The sequence below is a fragment of the Rhopalosiphum maidis genome, chromosome 2, assembly GCF_003676215.2.
Source record: "Rhopalosiphum maidis isolate BTI-1 chromosome 2, ASM367621v3, whole genome shotgun sequence".
NCBI classification, from domain to species: Eukaryota; Metazoa; Arthropoda; class Insecta; order Hemiptera; family Aphididae; genus Rhopalosiphum; species Rhopalosiphum maidis.
The window spans coordinates 8,676,529-8,696,832 of record NC_040878.1 but is presented as its reverse complement, the minus strand read 5'-3'; the positions used below and the strand labels follow the sequence as shown (position 1 = coordinate 8,696,832).

General features: G+C 25.2%; 2 protein-coding genes across 2 annotated transcripts; both read left to right on the top strand.

The window, feature by feature from the left end:
* Positions 1-77: 77 nt before the first annotated feature.
* Positions 78-10,496, top strand: LOC113551940 (histone deacetylase 11). The gene is given in 9 exon segments (XM_026954532.1): positions 78-334; positions 599-756; positions 1,333-1,443; positions 1,585-1,676; positions 1,732-1,936; positions 2,001-2,103; positions 2,106-2,166; positions 4,480-4,588; positions 10,059-10,496. Coding segments are annotated over 8 exon segments (972 nt in total). The 5' UTR covers positions 78-334; positions 599-633; the 3' UTR covers positions 10,227-10,496.
* A 4,109-nt stretch (positions 10,497-14,605) lies between these two features.
* LOC113551110 (endochitinase) lies at positions 14,606-20,249 on the top strand. Its single transcript, XM_026953150.1, has 9 exons — positions 14,606-14,946; positions 15,069-15,232; positions 15,337-15,502; positions 15,565-15,787; positions 16,035-16,158; positions 16,238-16,514; positions 16,622-16,833; positions 16,912-17,091; positions 20,017-20,249. Exons 1-9 carry the CDS (start codon positions 14,880-14,882, stop codon positions 20,140-20,142), a joined length of 1,539 nt encoding a protein of 512 aa, XP_026808951.1. The 5' UTR covers positions 14,606-14,879; the 3' UTR covers positions 20,143-20,249.
* Positions 20,250-20,304: the final 55 nt, after the last annotated feature.

Genomic DNA, 20,304 nt, shown 5'->3' with positions numbered 1-20,304 from the left:
TGGTTAAAGTATAAAATATATTTTCTATTATCAAGTCAATAGTTATCATAGAGTAACTCTATGATAGTTAACTTATTATCTTCATATATTTTTAAAACTAAATCGTTATCACAAAATAAATTAAATTAAAATTTATTATTCATAATTCATAATTAATTGTTAATTAATTTCAGTAGGTATTAGCCTTAAGTATTGACTATAAATAGTACTATTTATAACCAATGGTATTAGCCATTAGGTTATCAATAATCGATATAAGTAAAAAACTTTGATTTACCTTAATTAATTATAGATTTGTCATTGGAATTTAAATTTGAGGAAGTTAAGTACTTAAGTATGTATTACAGTAATCAGTATACTCAGTAGTCCTGTTTTATTATAGTTATTGAAATAAATATATTATATTATGTATTTATATACTTCAGTGGTCATATATAAATTCTATAGTATATAATATAGCAAATATTGAAAACTTTGTTTACTGTTAGGCACTCTTTTCTTTGAATTTATTAACAAATAATGATAGTGACTTGTTATATTAGTCACAAAATAATATAATTCATAATATTTATAATAAACTGAGAAATGATTTATCTAGGTTGGTACCTAAACTTTTGAAGACAGTATTTTGTAATGGTTGAAATAAAATCCAAAGAATGTTGGCCAATAGTGTATAGAAAAGAATATAATGTTACATTTTTTGGTCTTGAAAATTTACATCCCTTTGATTCGAAAAAATGGGCACACATTTACAAAGTAAGCTACTAAAACTTACTAAAACTTACTTTAATATAGTATCTGAACCTTTCACTTGAATTAAACCTTGATCCTGTGTAGTTTTTATTGCTCTTAGTTTTCAAAAGAAGACAATACAATAATATAATATATTATTTAATTGTTAATTTTAATTTATAAATAATTATGCAAAAGATTAGATAGTTATTAAGTATTAAGTATTTATTGAATACGTTTTGATGAGTAACTTAAAATTCTTTTGATTTTTAATTAACAAGTAGAATTTAGAATTAAAAAAAGAAGAGTTGGTACATTTGATTAAAATATTATAGTTAAAAAAAAATAAAAAAATTTTTTTTAATAATTATAAAATGGTGAATTTCTCTTGAATGGCTTTGGACTTGTTTTGCAGCTTATAGCTTTCCTGTATCTCATTTAATTAATAATCAATGTGTGAATTATTATTTATTAAAACTATAATGGTATGATAACCAATTATATATCTTATTCAAAAAATTAATATTTTTAATATTCAGGTACTTAATATTTAATACCAATACATATTTATTAATTAATAATCCATCAATATTTGTTTAGATACTAAAAAATACCTTGGGTTTAAATCAAAATAATATCTATGTTCCTGATGAAATTACTGAAGATGAACTGCTTACGATTCATAGTGGAAAATATCTTAAAAGTTTAAAAGTAAATAGGTACCTATTGTAATAAAATTATTTTATTTCAATAATAATTTTATATTAACAATATGATGTATCAATTAAAATTTTTAGTGTAAAAAAATAAGTTTTTATAATATATTATATTCTACGATTGTTTAATTAATAGTGGAGTTATGTTGCTGCACGTATATCAGAAATTCCCGTGATTGTCTTATTTCCTAATTTTTTGGTTCAAAGACAATATTTAAGACCCCTTAGGTAAACAAACTTAGATTCAAATTACTTCATAATAATTATTTTTAGATTTTTTTAGATTTCAGGTTGGAGGCACAAGGTTAGCTGGAAAAATAGCTCGAAAAGAAGGAGTTGCTATTAATTTAGGAGGAGGTTTTCATCACTGTAGTAAAGATCGTGGTGGAGGGTTTTGTCCATATGCTGATATATCATTGGTTGTGAATGATGCATTACAAGAAAATGACTGTAAATTGGTGATGATTATTGATTTAGATGCTCATCAGGTTAGTCAAAACACTAAAAAAAAAAACCATTAGTTTTGTTTTCAAAAATGTACATTTTTCAAAGGGTAATGGATACGAAAGGGATTTTATTGGTAACTCAAAAGTATTTATTATTGATGTATTTAATAAAAATATATACCCTAAAGATACATATGCAGAAACCGCGATTTCAAAGCTGTAAAATTAGATTACTTTGTTCAAGATTATGAATATTTAACCACTGTTGAAAGGTAAAAACCTATTAGTTAATAAAATAAAATTATATTTAAAATATTTAAAGCAAATATATAAGTTTGTAAATAAATGAATATTACATTTAATATAAATTGTTCTATTAGTGTTATAAGCACAATGTATTGTATAGTATTTTATTAGTAAGTACCTAGTGTAATTCACTAAACATGAAATTCTTAATGTATGCATATGAATAACATTTGTATTTTGTACATTTTTCATACTACATTTTTACCCCTTCCTAATTCTAATATCCATATGAAATAGTATGCACCTGTATTATTTTGCAATTTACATTTGTCATAATATATTAATATGTTTATAACCTTGTTACACTTAACTCTGCATGGTCAGTTTATTACATGTATTATATAGGCGTATGATTATTAGTTACCACCAATAGTTTTTTTACAGTAAACAACAATTTTAGAATTAAAATTGCACTTAAAAATTATTGTAATGAATAATGGTAATAATAGTATTGTAGGTAATAGATACATTTACCTAAGAAACTAACTACCGTATTGTTATGCATTTGTTTAAATTAATCAAATAACCAGCCACCAGGTTATGTATTATTTAAATGACTATGTATGTGTTGTGAAAACTAAATAGTTAATAGAATTATTATAATTTATAAGCAGTAAAAATCATAAATATTTATTTAAATTCAAATATCTAATATCTAGTAAATAGCAAATAGATTTTGCAGAAAAAACTAGTAGGTACAGTAGAATTATGTTAATCTGAACAGGTTTGCGAAAAAGAGTTGTTCGGATTACTTATGATATAAAAATATCAATTTTCTTACAATTTAATTTGAAATTAATTTTTATTTGTAACTGAAAAAGACAATGAATACAATTAAAATAAAACTCATATTATTATACTAAAAAATACTACTTATATTTATTTAAAATACTTTTAATAATAATATTAATTATTGTTGTAAGGGTATACTGAAAATATGTACAAAGTTAATATTAATATTTAATATAGATTGCAAATGAGTCAATTATTTAAAACTTTTAGATAGTTGATAAAAACTATATAATATAAATAATTTTGAAAAAAAATGAATTTAAGAATAAATTACTTATTAAAACATATCATATACTAATTATAAATAATTTTTGCGTAAAAAAAATTAATTTATGCTTATGCTTATAATTAACTTTTAAAGTTTTATGAATTGTAACGTTTTTCCAATCAATGAAAATATGACAAACCAAAATTTGATTTAACACATAGGAAATAACTTTATTAAGGATAAAAAGTTCATATTATTACATTGTGCCAGTATTATATTATAAACATCAAGTAAATTATTACATTTGAATAGTATTACACACGAATTAAAATATATTAAGTATTAAGTATATTTTGATTCGTGATATTACAACATTAAATTACTAATTTTCACACGTTTTTCATATTTTATTTTTCCATAGTACGCCTTGAAAATTTCATTCCAAAATGAATTTATTATTTTAAAAAGAGGTGCAGATTTTTTTATTTCTTTCATTTTATTTAAATTTATCGGTAAAATGTCTTTATCTATCGGTAATTTAATATGGTTTGTTCCGGGTAGTATCTACCAGAAATTATTGGCGCTATTAATATTTTCACTAGTTGTTATCATCCGTTTTTTATAAGCATAGCAGTGAAAAAAACTATACATTAAAAGCTACTGTTTCCTTTCTCACCAAATTATTAGTAAACTGAAATGTCTTCGAAATAATCGACCTATACTGGCTATACTACATTCAGTTTATACTAGGTACATTATTAGTATTTGCCTTACTTTCAAAATATGTTTTAAAAATAAAACCTAGTATGAGTATAAGGATCAGAAGAGAGTAAAAACGCCACAAGTCATTGACTAAAGACTGTTTCACTCTCAACCAGATTTTTCGGTTGTAATTTTATACATAAAAAAAAAGTATAACTAAAGATGTTTTTACACTCAACGCATAGAAACACATGACAATAGTACATATTTTTACTAATATCTCAATTTCATAAAATATGTGAGATGTGGCTCGTGACGTTTTAGCAATCGATTTAAATATTCTTTTAAATAAAAAAAAATATATAATATAAATTATACATAGTGATACTGATACGATAATTCTCAAGCCAGCTCAAATTAATGATACCAGACTTTAAATAATGTATTTGTTGATCTGATGCTTTTATTCATTTACTATAATGTATGATGTTAGTCATTGTGCACTTTTATTAAAAACTATTAATTGTTTTCATCTTAATAATGAATACAAATATATAGATTTTATTTTTATTTTTAGTGCTTTGATTGAATCGCTCATAAAAGTTACACCAGATTTCATTATTTATAACGCGGGGACAGACATTTTAAAAGGAGATAAGTTGGGGTTGCTCTCTATTACTCCAGAGGCAAGTTTTATTTGATATTTTTCATAATACTATTCATGTCAATGATAATATTAGATTAAGTTATAAAATTGAATTAATTATATTATTAGTAAAATAGGTAAAAATTATATTTAAACTATGTATTAAAATATGTTAGTTGGGTAATCTTTAATTTTTAATATACCTAATTTCAAGAATTGAGAGGACGCTACACCCAGATGTATTGTCTCCGTCTTACAAATGTATAAAACATAGCAAAAACTGTTTTTTGAGGGATAAAATCATTCAGGCTGTAGTGATAGTTAAGACTCAAAATTGATATATATTATAGTTAAGAACATTATCTTTGAAATATTGTTTTTATTTTTTATCACTTATATGAAAAAAGTTTTTATTGTTTCAAAATCCATTATTTTTGCGTTTTTCAAATTTGAATAACATTTTATGTAATTCTGATATCGAAAAAATAGAAACGATATTTCTCAGCCAAAGTTCTCCTTGTTATGTAGTGAAAATTTCGTTTCTTGGTTATGACTGTAATCTTCGCGATTCTTTTCAGCGCAAAAAAGTTTTTGCTATGTTTTACATTTGTAAGACGGAGACAACACACGCTAGTATAGCATCCATTTAAATAGATTATCACAATTTATGCTTGTATTTAAGTTGTATTCACATAATCACATCAAATTAAAATTTTTTTAATGTTTTAGCTTTGTACATTATTGTGTGTAATTTTGGCAAAAAAATAATACGGTATTAAAAAACTGTTTCTTACTATCTGAGACCCGCTTTCAATTTATAAAAAAAAGGATTTATACTATATTATTACTATGATCTTTTTGAGTTCTTCATTCCAAAAATATTTTTATACATAATTTATGTGTGCACTGCAATACCTACATTGTTCAGTGAATTAATATCTTTCTTTGTTTTGAAACTAAAATTAATAAAAAATATATAAACCATAGGTGTGTTCTTTGTTAATATTAAAATATTATATATTCAGATTTTATAGCTTATACTAAGGTCCATGAGTAAATAGTTCTTTTATTTTATATTCAATTAAGTCTTGGTAAGTATAAATATACAATGAGACATTATTAAAAATTAAAAAGCATACATCTTCGTACTTTCCTTCATTCCCAGAGTCTCACGACCGATATTAGATCGGTCCCTTTTTCCTACAATACCATAGGATCAGCCACCATCACAAAATAAATAGTCGATTTACATATTATGTGTAATATCATTTTTGTTCATAAATGAAAAGGCTTTATAAAAATATTTATTTTAAAGTGTACGTCCAGAAATTAAAAAGCCGCTGCAGTAACATTTATTTTCTGTCCATCTCTCACATAATATCAGAACAAAGTACAAAGATATTCCGTATTTCCACAATTACGACTCTCAGATTCAGTTTAGGGCAAAACCCCTATAATATATTTTATAAAGAAGAATATTTCCTGTGCATTGTTCGAGTAGATCTTTAATATTTACATTTTTGAATAAGTTATTAATGATTAAAACTAATCGAAATTATTTTAAATTAAAACATGCTATATTTATAAAAAATGTAAATATTAAAAATCTATCTGGTCAAAGCACAGATAATATTCTTCTTTAAAAAATTTATAATAAGTTCCTTTGCCTTAAACTGAACCAGATGAAAGTCATAATCGTGGAAATACAGAAAATCTTTTTAATATCTTTTAATTTATTTTTATGTAGGAAAAAGACAGAGAAAACAAATATTGGTGTAGCGGCCCCTTAAAAAATATTGAAAATACATCGTTAAAATTGCAAATATTTACAAATTATTTTGTAAATTTTTCAATTGTAATAACTAAAACTAGACCATAGATTTTTTTAGAAATTCTAACTTAGATTATACCAAATTTTAGTTTTTAATAAATTAAATGCTTTTAAAAAAATTATAACCATATATTTTTAAATTGCTACATGTAGATATAACTTATGAAGTATTTAGTTTTAAATTTCAAACTTTTATGAATAGTATTAATAGTAACAAAATAACCAACATTTTAACTTTTCGCCCATATTTTTTTTTTTTTTTAATAAATAAAATTTACGTAGAATAACTTTCAATATAATTATTCAAATATTTTCATAATTTTGATGAATTTCACTAGCAATGGCGTAGCTATGGAAGGAGCAGTATGAGGGGTATGCACCTCATTGACTATATCAACTTGATTTAAAAATGAACTGTTATTGTTAATTGTTTGATTATGTTTTTTTTTTTAGTATTTTGAGTTTAGTCCCCTCTCCCCATTTTAAAATCCTGGCAACGCCACTATTTATAGGTATTTGAACTTAAACGCTTATAAAAGTAAATTGTGATTTTTGTGTTTTAGTTGTGTATTTTCGATATATTTTGTTTAAATCGGCTAAAAAAATATTACAAGAAATCTTGTATTTTATTTTCAAATTATTTACTCAGAAAGTCATAAACAAGAATTTTTCATACATAAGTTGAAAATATTTGAAAAATTTAAATATTTATAAATAGTACAAATAAGCCAAAATATTCTTTAAATTACCATACTAATGCATAATAATTGAAAATATTACGATTTGGTAGAAAATTAGAGTCTCTAGTTATTCAAATTTCTGTTTTCTTTTTTAAATTTTACCTAATTATTTGAAAAGTACTTTGTACTTAGACTAGTTAGACTAGTAAGAATTACTTATGACCCCAAGTATCAAATAGATTGAATTTTATATCAGAAACTGCTCTCAAAGTTGAAGATAATTTTACTGCTTCAAAAAATAATGACAGATGACGGCATAAAAAAAATATATAAATAAAATTAATCATCCTAAAACCAATAGGTACCAAATACTAATAGACCAATAAATCGTCGCTCTAATTAGAATCTAAAATATTCATATTAAAGTTGAACACTTGTGATTATTATTTCTAATATTATATCACAGATTTCAGTTAAACTAAAAAAAAATGCAGTTATTTTTATGCTCCCGTATAGTCTAATAATATTGGTCATGTAAAAATTGTAAAATAATACAGTGTGTTCATGGCTAAGAGGTACCACGAAATATTTCAGTTGGATGACCTTGTACAGAAATGGGGTTTTCGGGGAAAGAAAAGGACTACCAAAATACACAATTTCAGATAAATTTCAAATTTTTAACCCTGTCGGTACGCGCATGCGCAATAAAATTTACTTTTTCTTTTAAATGACAATACCATTTTTTCCTACATATTCGATTAGAGTATTTTTTTTTAAACAGGTTTTGTATAAAAAGTTTTATACGACTACAAAATTGGCAAAGTTATTGTATGTTGAATTTTAAATTTACAAATAATCTAGTTTTTGACAAAATTTGAACTAAATTCAACTTTATGTTACTTTAAAATCGAAATAATATTTCCGATATTGTTAAATGCCTATTTATAAACAATAAGATAAAATGAACAATTTTTTATCGTAATTTACTCTCATTTTTTTCCTTTCATACATCTGAAATAAGTTAGCTAATTGAAGGTAATGAAAATTATAAAAGTTTACACACTTTGAATTTGAAATTAAAATGTATTTATTTGCAATAACAGTTCTATTTAATAAATTATTCGAAGTTTCCACCTTGATGTTCCAATCATGATTCCAAACGTTTTAAAAATTCCCTTGATGTGCTAGCATTTATTTCTTCTTCTCCTAAAATATTACAAGCCAGACTAATTTTGTTTTTTAAATCTTGTACATTAATAGATGGGTCCACATATACAAAATTTTTTAAATGCCCCATAAAAAAAAATCCAATGGGGTCAAATCTGGAGATCTTGCCGGCCATGGAATTACTCCATAGGTATCAATCCATCGGTTGGGAAAAATGTCATTTAAATATTGGCGTTGTGTGCTGGTGCACCATCTTGTTGAAAATACATATTACTCCGCGTGGCTAATGGAACACTTTCTAACAGTAATGGTAACTGATTGGCAAGAAAATCTAGATATCTACCTTATCATAAAAATAAGGACCTATAAGTTTTCCACCGATTAATCCACACCACACATTTATACCCCAAACTGTCTGAAAGTTAGTTTTTCGAGACCAGTGTGGATTTGTATCGTCCCAAAATCTATTGTTTTGTTTATTTATTATTCCGTTGTTTGTAAACTTAGATTCATCACTCCACAAAATACGATTATAAAATAAATTGTAGATTTCAAATTGAACACTAAACCATGTCAAAAATTGTAATCTACGTTCAGGATCTCCGATTCGTAAATGTTGGATAAACTCAAGTTTATACGCATGCATTTTGTATTTTTTCAAAATATTATGTACTGCCCCCAATGATACACCAATTTGTCGAGATACATGTCTTATTGATAAACGTGGATAAGGTCGTATGTAAGCCATTACCTGCAATTCAGTGTCTTCATCAAAATTATTTGGTCTAGGCTGCCGTTGTCTATTTTGATTATTAGGAAATTGACCGTTTTCATTTAATCCACTTGGAAGTCTATGGACATAATTATGATGTGGGTGAAACATATCTGGATATCGATCTGCGTACACCCGAGCTGCTTGTCGAGAATTACGATTATATTCGCCAAAAATTATAATAAGTTCGACTTTTTCACTGTTATTCATTTTAATAAATGTTTAAAAACACAACGTTATGTGAATAGCAATTGTCATAAGACTAGTTTTAAATTATTAACACAATTATTACAAGTCAGTGTCTCAGTGAAAATAATTTATCAACAATTATTTATAAAATAATGTATAACGAACCGGATTCACTATTTTAATTACCAGCGAATGTCGCCAAGTTCTTTTTATTATCTTATTTATCTATAAATAGGCATTTAACAATATCGGAAATATTATTTCGATTTTAAAATAACATAAAGTTGAATTTAGTTCAAATTTTGTCAAAAACAGATTATTCGTAAATTTAAAATTCAACATACTATAAATAACTTTGACAATTTTGTAGCTATAAAAAAACTTTTTATACAAAAACTGTTTAAAAAAAAATACTTTAATCGATTCTGTAAAATTTGAAATTTATCTGAAATTGTGTATTTTGGTAGCCCTTTTCTTTCCCCGAAAACCCCATTTCAATACAAGGTCATCCAACTGAAAAATTTCGTGGTACCTCTTAGCGTGAACACTGTATAGTAATTTAAATATTTATTTTAATTTTAAAACCATTTATTTATAAGCAAATATAAACCTAGTCCAGACTTAGCATACATTGTCATATAACATATGTTTTTGACAGTTCCTACATAATTTAATTACGTTTTCGATAATGAGGAGAAATCAGAAACATAGAACAATCTACAATATCAAACACATATGTTATATGACAATATACATATTATATGTAAAGTCTGAGTCTGACTTAATAAGGCCACGTGTATTTTAACAACAGTTAACAAATTTTTAATATTTTATTCTTCTCAAATAAAAAATGTCATAACGTTAATTTTAGGGAATAATACAAAGAGATGAAATGGTGTTCAAATTAGCTCAACAAAATAATATTCCTTTAGTTATGTTGACGTCCGGTGGCTATCGTAAGTCAACTGCGAACATCATAGCAGCTTCATTGCAAAATCTAGTACAACAAGGGCTAGTAAAACCATCTCAAGTGGAATAATACAAATTTATAAGCGTAAAATATAAGCTCTACATGTACTATTATTATTCTATTAAATAATGAAAAGCGTTCAGAAAATGTGTGATACACAATAAGAAGAATGCTGTTTAGTATGTGTCATAGAAAAATATAAAGAAATATATATATATATATACAATATAATAACAAACGAGAAGTAATAATAATGTAAGCACATTCAATAAGACTTCGGTATTCCAATATCCAATACTCAATAGTTAATTAGTAGGTAGTAAATTATTTTCTTAACATAATAACAAGGTAGTAAAAATAAATTAATTTAATTTAGTTAAATAATAATATATATAATATATTTAGATTTGTATAGTAACTTTGTATTTATAGGGTTATATATATATATATATATATATACATATAAGTATATTAATCTTGAATAGACATTTAATATATTAGTTTAACAGTGATCTAGTTGTGTCATAATTTAAATTACCAAGCAGTGTAGTGTACAATATAATACTAAGATAATTATTCATATTGCCCATAAATGGCAGGTCAATAGGTAGTAAATCTACAGATTTTACAAATTGCCTATACATGCATACTGAAAAATACATTTTTTTCCAATATGACCCTTAAAAATGCTTGGTGGTTTATATTAAATTAAAAAATATAGTGAGGGATGAGTTTTGTTACGTAGATATAAAGTTACACAGTTTTACACCTAACCAAAAATTTATTTTTAATTATATTATTTGTTGTAGAAATGTTGCTGTCTTCAGGTAAAAAAAAAAATAATATCCTTTTCGTATTCATGTTAACAATTATAACCTCGTAGATTATTTTTCATAATTAAATACTGAATTAAATCAAATTCCTTTTTCCTTAAAATACAAATAAAAAAATTATTTGCTGTGATATTTTCTCGATGGCTCATCAATTCATTCTTATACAAGTCAGATATCGTTATTTTTTACCTACCTATCAATAAATTTAACATTATAGGCATTTATCATACTCTATTAGTACGTGACCTGCGTTAAAAAAAAATAAATATTTTTATACGTATGGGTAGGTATGGCAGAATTAAAGAACAGTATTACCTAGATATTTTGTTAAAAATTTAAAAATATATTTTAGGTACCTGCACCTACGTCAGTTGTATTAATTTATTGCAGTATGGACTATTTTTTTTTTTTGTTATTTTTCATCATTATTTTTGTTTATTTGTATCAACTAAAATACTATGGTCTATGATCTATGAGTTAATTACGTTTTTATTGTTTTGTTTTCATTCGTGTTTAATTTATGTCATGTTATAAGTACCTATATCAGTTATATCATTGTACATTATAAACAAGTTGTTACTCGTAAGTAGTAGTTACATACTATGTTACCTATGTAGTATATATGTATTTTTTTTTATTTTAACTCATTTTTGGCATGCCGGGTCGTTAAAAAAAATATTACATAGTTACATTTAATGGTCCAATCATGGTCACTAAATCATACTTAAGGGACTATTAAGCTCACTGTTGATTCATTAAAAGTTTAATGATTGATATGTGATACCCGGCATTAATATTATACTTAAACCTGTCTATATATAGATTCAAATATATACTATTATATAGTAATAAGTATGTTGTAATTCCATACCCCATCTTAAGCTCAGCTTAAAAGGGTACTTAGGTAATTTTGTTTTATATTAATAAATTGTATGTTATATTATGTGAATCTGTTAGTAAAATAAAATAAATTTAAAAAAAAAGACTTAAAAATTAAAATGTAATAAACTAATAACTTGTTTACTTATTATACGAGTATACTTATAGTAGGAAACCTCAAGGCTCTAGTATATATGAATAAAAAGTTAATTTGTTTTAATACATATGTATGTTATATAGTATTATTTACATCTATAAAAATTAAATGGTGGATTTTAATCCACTAAAAAATTTAATATACATATACTCACTATAAAATGTTAAATATGCCCTATAAAACATCAAAATATCAAATAAGTGTACTAAAACTGTTTTTAGATTTAAATATCAAAATTATTTTAAATAACAAATCGGTATGTTGGTATACACATTCACCTATTAAAGACTCAATAATTATAAATTTATAAATTACACAACATAAGTTCTTTTTTCATTGTTAATTTAAGCTAGATAAAATGATATTAATAATAATATTGTTTTTCTTAATAAGGGAATACAAAATTTAGTTGTTTTCACTTATTTATGATGTGTAATAATTCCACGTTAAATTTCACAAAAATAAATTTTAATTTGCACTAATAAAATTTTACCTAATACAACAAAAATATGCTTTTAAAGTGTAAATTCTTTAAAAGATGCAATATAAAAACATAATATTTGTAAACAAATAAAAAACAGTAATTATATTTCTATCCTACTTTTAAAAAAAACGTTTGTCAAGCCAGAGATCGCATGTAAACTTTCTTGGTTTTCAATTTTTAGAAATGTATCAATTGTATGCAATATGTTATATGTATGTATAATTTATTTTATTTTCATTTTCATTTAGTGAGATAGATCTCTGAAACCGAGGAGCGGATTTTGTTGTTTGGGGTCTTGTTAGATTCACATTGGCTAGAAGTGCAATGAAGATTTTCAGAACTTTATCTTTTATGGTTAATTCACTACAGAACTTCAAAAAAAATTAAAACACATTTTATAGGGCGTTTTTATGTTTTTCAGCTTTATAGCTTTGTAGTGAGTTAACAATTGAAGATAAAGTTCTAAAAATCTGCATAGCAATTCTCCTAGACAATGCGAATCTAACAAGACCCCAAATATCAAAATCTGTTCTCTAGTTTCAGTAATTTACCACACTAAATGAAAATCTAGCAAAAATAACTATTTTTTTAACTGTGAAAAATTAAATAATTTTTTTTGAAAATTTGTAATCTTACATTTTATATCTACTTGATAATCCCTTTTTAATGAGCCTATCAACCAACTTTTTAGCTATAATAATTTTGGAGAAAAGTTAAAAAAATAGAAATTTTGAGGCTGTTCACGCCGCCGACATTTTTGTGGATTCAAATTGATCTTTCTCATTAATATTTTATGTTAAAGTTAGCTTAATTATCTACTAACTCATTAAAACTGAGTTACATTTTTATCATTTTTCTATTTAACACAAATTCTTGAAGTTTTAAAAATTCTGACTTTTTTCATTTCAATTACCGTACTTATTTGATTAAAAATCAAGAACGTAAAAAAATATAAATATATATTATATAAAACACATAAACATCCACTCAAATTTCATTATATCCCTGTAATAGTTGTGAATAGCAATCAATAATGTATGTAATGCTCAAAGTGTACAACTCATAAATGATTGTAGGTAAAATATGTATACTTATAATGCACTAATATAACAATTTGAAGCCATATTTTTAAGTATATTAAATATAAGATAAACACTTTCAAAGTTCATCATATCTATTAGTAACTTAGGACACTTAGGTATATCTATAATAAGTTACTGTATACCAATGGTGGCTCATAGTAGTTTAGCACAGGAATGCGATGAAAAAATTAAAGAACTATAATAAATCATATAAAAAATTAAACACGTCGTTACCGTCCGATTTGAGCGACAAAATTCGCCGCACATCATAAGCTTCTATAGCCGCTGCGTCGTCGTGATGATATTATTACTCGTATAACATTATTAAACCTACAGTTTATAGGAGAAACTGGTATTTTTATATGCGATTCACAATATCGCACAAGCTGCAGCGTTGCATAGGCGTATATAGCTATCCATATACCTGTATAATAACATAGCGAGTTCGTAACAATATTATAATAAATTAATAAACTATGAAAATAATTTTAATAATAATTAAAAATATATTTAATTGTTAATTTTTTAATGTATAATATACTATATATGTACTAAAATATGTACCTATTTATTTTGTAAATATATTTGTACTATAAATTGTTAATTTCTGTAGGGAGTGCAACCGCACCATCGCACATATGCACGAGCCGATAACATATTATTATGTTATATATTCATCATAATATATCAAAATTAAATGTAATGCGCACTATTTAAGTACAAATGGCACAATGTTTTCTATTTCTCTCATCAATTTAATGTATCGATGAGTCGGTAGTGAAAAAAAAGTATATATATTACTTCTAGTAAACGATTCAAATTATAATATATATGAAAATCTAGATTATTAATCATTTGTCTACGGTTTCAATAATTCTCTATTGTTCCGGAAGGCTTTCTCCGCTAATTCGTTACTATTCAACAACCGTCCCTAATCAGCCTAACCGTAGCCTCATCCAACGCGACCTTAGTGCCTTACGAAGGAAGAAGTCGAAATATTATATTACCTGTTTACTAGTTAATGTGTGCGAGTGCATTTCTAGTGTGAGCGTGTGCGCGTATTTGTTCTGCAATGTGATGTGGTGGACGTACATTGACATTGGAATGGTATATTGACTGTTGTCTGTTGAGTGTCGACCAGACTATAAATTAGTTTTTGATACAACCGACGACATCATTACCGAGAGGACTGCCAGTGGAAACACAATTGAATTATATAACACACAATATTATACTTGGAGTCATCGAATATTATTTCAAAAACATATAGATATAATAATTACTATAATGATGATGCTGCAAAGAACATTATCTTTTTTAGTATTGTTGATTTTGAGTGCGACGCCAATTCTAGGTAATCCATTTCGGTTTAATATTTATACATGTTTAAATGTATTTTTCAAGTGCGATATATCAATATATACAAACACCTATGGTTGCAAGTTGTATAATTATCTAATTGTTGTTCTATTGTAGATTGTGCGAAAGTCGTTTGCTACTTCAGCAATTGGGCCATTTATCGACCGGGCATTGGAAAATATACCGTAGACGATATACCGGTCAAAGATTGTACCCATGTTATTTATTCTTTTGTCGGAGTAGACAATTCGACTTGGAGTATAAGTGTTCTTGAACCTGAAGTAATTAACATTTTTTTTTCTTATTAAATTATTATTTATACATATGTATAATATATATATGTACTATAAATACTTATTGCTTGAGTTTTGTTAATACATTTTAGATCGATGTAAATAGAAATGGTTTCAAGAATTTCACAGATCTTCGAATAACGAACCCAGACGTTAAGTTCATGGTAGCTCTTGGTGGTTGGGGAGAGGGGGGCAAGAAGTATTCTACATTAGTGTCTTCTGCGGAGAAAAGAGCAATATTTATCAAAAGTGTAATAGGTTAGTCGCTTTAAGGATTATACCTAAATATTTATATAATATACATATTTTTATGATTTTAGAATTTCTTAAAAAATACGAATTTGATGGCTTAGACCTCGATTGGGAATATCCTGGTGCTGTGGACCGAGACGGAGCTTATTCAGATCGCAATAATTTTTATTATTTTGTACAAGAACTAAGAGCTGAATTTGAAAATCAAAATACTTCATGGCAATTAACAATGGCAGTGCCATTAGCCAAATTCCGATTAATGGAAGGTTATTACGTTCCAGGTTTATGTCGGTAAACTATTCTTTATACAATTGTTACCTATTTATAACTTACAATTTTGTTAAATATAAAGTAGGTATTAATAATAAATTTAATATCGGTTAACAATTTTATTGTTTAAACCATAATAATAAATAAAAAAAATAAATTTGATAATATAAAATGTATACAAACATTTAGTTAAAAATATCGTGTCTGTTTTAGAACATGAGAATTATCAAATATTATTTATTTATGTATTACTGTATTTTTAATATAGTTTAACCGATGCTGTACACGTAATGGCTTACGATTTAAGAGGAAATTGGGCTGGGTTTGCGGATGTCCATAGTCCATTGTTTAGAAGACCTTCTGATCAGTATGCTTATGAAAAACTAAATGTTGTGTGTAACTTAAGTTAAATTTTAAATTTGTATCGTGTCATACCCTTAGTCTTAGTGTTATGCATTTTATGAATTGTAGGCAGATGGAATGCAATTATGGGTGGATCTTGGTTGTCCACCAAATAAATTAGTTATGGGTGTACCATTCTATGGCCGAACATTTACATTGAGCGCTAGTAATAAAAATTACAATATTGGCACATACATCAACAAAGAAGCAGGAGGTGGTGAACCTGGAAATTACACACAAGCTGTCGGATTTTTGGCTTACTACGAGATATGTGAATATTTACAAGACGACGATGGTTGGACTCAAATGTGGGATCCAATTGGCCTTTGTCCGTATACATATAAAGGTACTATTATTGTATATAATTACCAGATACTTTAAGAATTATTTTGATATACTTAATAATATAATGGTAATTTGTACTACATACGCGATAAAAAAAAAAAAAAATAGGTACACAGTGGATCGGCTATGAAAATGCCATAAGTTTATCATATAAGATGGAACATATTAAAAACAAAGGCTACGGCGGTGCAATGACTTGGGCTGTAGATATGGACGACTTTCATAGTATTTGTGGTCTCAAAAATCCTCTCATTCGAGTTCTACGAGACTCTATGGAAACATACACCCCTCCAGTTGTACAAATAACAACTACTCCTACGGTATAAAATCTAGAATGACTTTATTATATTTGTGTTATTATTTATTTTTTAAGTATTGTATAATTGCTATTCCATTAGCCCGATTGGTTGATACCTCCAGAGATAACCACTCAAAATAAGAAAGACACTACCATGCAAGCACCTACTGAACCTACAACTATATCAGTTAAAGAAACAAATAAAGTTGTAAAAACATATGGTCAAAAATCAATAGGATGCAAACAAGGAGAATATTCGCCTAGTAATTATTGTAATAAAGTAAGTTATTGACTGAATAGTAAATATACTACATATTGTGTTATTCAAATCCAAAACAAACACAAATCCCTTTTTTTGGAGTTTAAATATTATTTTATTTTATTCATAACAAAGACATATATTATATTATATAATCTCTATACTAATATACTATATAACTACTTAATGCAATATATGCCTTTATAATTGCAGTAAACTGCAATAACTAAAATAATAACTGATAATATTATATAACAAAAATAAGTAATTGTAATCACTTTTTATTCAGTTAAGGTGTTTATTGAAAAATTCAAAAACTAATAATAATGTCATTACTTTATAATTAGTAGACATAATTTCAAATCATATACCCGTCGTCATGACGGTAGGACTAGTAGGTGCTAAATGTTTAAGTAGGTAAATCATTTTATTTTGTTGTAAAATTAGAACAGCTGATTCATCACTAAATAATATACGTAAATTAACTTTTATTATGTACGTACACGATTCACTACAAACAACTTGCTATTACTGTGTGTTCAAAGGTTTGGTATGAATATGTAGAGTAATCACAAAACAGCAGTAGCAAATTTGTTTTTTTTTTTTCAATAATTTGTATTTAAACGTTTATAAATCATAAAAAAGTTTGTATTTAAAAGGAAATCCAGTACCGAAAAATAGTGACGGGCGTATCGCCAACAAGTACTAATGTTTTTTTCTTAATAATTTTTTAACTCTTTTTAATAAAATTATTTTCTATTTCCAATGTTTCTCTAACTATTAAATATTGAATTAAATTTTTGTTAATTTGCTCAAATAAGATTTTTTTTTTATTATTAGAAAATTGATTAAATACTCTAATTTGTATTACGTACAATCGAAATGCAATGAAATTTAATAAAGTTTTTAATAAAACACAGAAAAAAGTTTTTATTTTAAAATCAATTATTTGAATTTTGAAAAGTGTATTAATATATACTCAAATATTTTCTGTAATCAAATTTATAAGTTTCCAAAAACAATCTTAAAAATATTTATTTCCCAATCCACTATTACGTAAAAGTAACTTTCCAATTATGAGACCGAAAGTCAATTGTCATACAGACATACTTACCTATTATTTAAATTCTATAATCCATTTAGTATTAGGTAGTTTAATATAATAATTTTTATTTTTAAAAGGGGCTTTAGCCTAATTGAAAATATTTTAAGCAACTCATTAAACAATGATGAATTATAATTAAGAGAAAGTTAATATGAAAATTAGTCAACTATTGTTTTAGAGTATAATATGTGTAATATATAATATCTATTCTATACTAATATACTCTGTGTTATGTACGTATCTATTATAATAATTGTTTTAATTGTTATTATTTTAGAAAACATTTTAAGTAAATTAAATTTTGAATTGTTTTTCAACTATAACTTCAATATTTTATTACCAATCCCTAATGGTCCACCAAAGTACTCAACATGTTTCTTAATTCGATACATAATTAACATTATATACCTTTTTCATTTTATTTATATTTAGATACTTATGCTTTTTATTTATTATTTTCGTGCGATAGTAAGTTTATTATAAATGTAATATGTTAATATTTATAAACATAAACATATTATCTATATAATATATAAATATAAAGTATACTGAGTGATTCTTTTATTGAACAACATTCATTATTTCAAAATATATTAATGTTTTTGAAAATACTTTTTACATAACTTCCAGTCAAAATAAAACTACGAATAGCTTATGAATTATAAGTATTTAAAGTTTAGGTGAGCTGAATAGGAGGTCAACATTTTGCGAGGTATCCTCGTACCATTTCACTTCGCTTATTTAAACTTTAAATACTATAACTCAAAAACTACTCGTTCGAATTCCGATTTTTATCCATCGAAATACTCTGAAAAATATTCTGCTTCAGAATATTAAATTAAAAATATATGTTTTCATTCAAAAAAGGAAAACTTAATAAAAAAAAAAAAAATGATTTTATTTTGACTTAAAATCGTATAAAAAAAGTATTTTCAAAAACGTTGATAAATTTTAAAATAATAAGTGTTCGAAAAAATAATCACCATAATATGTACTATGCACAAATAGATTATACATATGTATCTATTCTCTAGATTATTCTATTTAATAGCTTAAATATATTTTTATCGTAATTTATAATTATTGCGAGATTTTAAAGATTTTGAGCTAAAACAAAAAAAGTGCTATCCATCTCAAAATATCAAATATCCCAGGAGATAATATTTATATTTCAAACTAGCTGTTATATTATCTTGTAATAAATGAAACCGCGATAATGACATGATGTAAAACATTTCAGTTGTGGTCCAAAAAGTTCTATAAATAAAACTTTCATGGTTAGACATGCATATATTTTTTTATTTAGTTAGAAAAATGATATAATAACGTTGATGTAATGTTAAATCTAAAACAAAAGTATGATGTTTATGATAGTACTGTCATTTATAAGTATAATATTTTAGATCATTAATTTATCTTATCCTGTAAGAAAATACTGGTTTTAACTTTCAAGTTTCAACACTATAATCATAAGAATCAAAAGGTTCTATTTAAATCACTATAAATAAACAGTTTGCGTGTTAATTTAGAACTTTTTATTTCTCAATAACTTTTTAAATAATACGTCAACATTTCCATTTAAAATTTGAATTAATAATTTTAGAGCATTGACAACTAATAACCTCTATTATGTATATATATAAAAAAAAAATTATTAGTTAGCTTTTGGTTCTGAGCTAACGAAATGTTTTAGTCATGCTTCTAATTTTATTCATATAGGTATATTATTATAATATATATTTAGTGAGGTAAATTAAAAACATATTATATTATATTAAAGTTTAATTTTGTTTTTATTTACAATGAATATATTAAAAATGTTTCTATATATTTATTTTTAGTATTTCATGTGTGATCATGGGAAATTGATGCCTTTCATTTGTCAACCCGGCACTTATTGGAATCAAGAGGAATTGGTATGCGATTGGCCTTCCCGAACTGCCCAGTCAAATTGCATAACAGTTTAATTTATAAAATATAGAATTCGGATATAGATATACAAGAAAATTATATGTTAACAAAAATGTAACAATAGTAAATTTACATTAAAAGGAAGTTACATTGTCCGCAGTAACATGTGTTTTACTTTTGTCACCTCTAAACTTCCCGTCTTTATAATATAACTAACT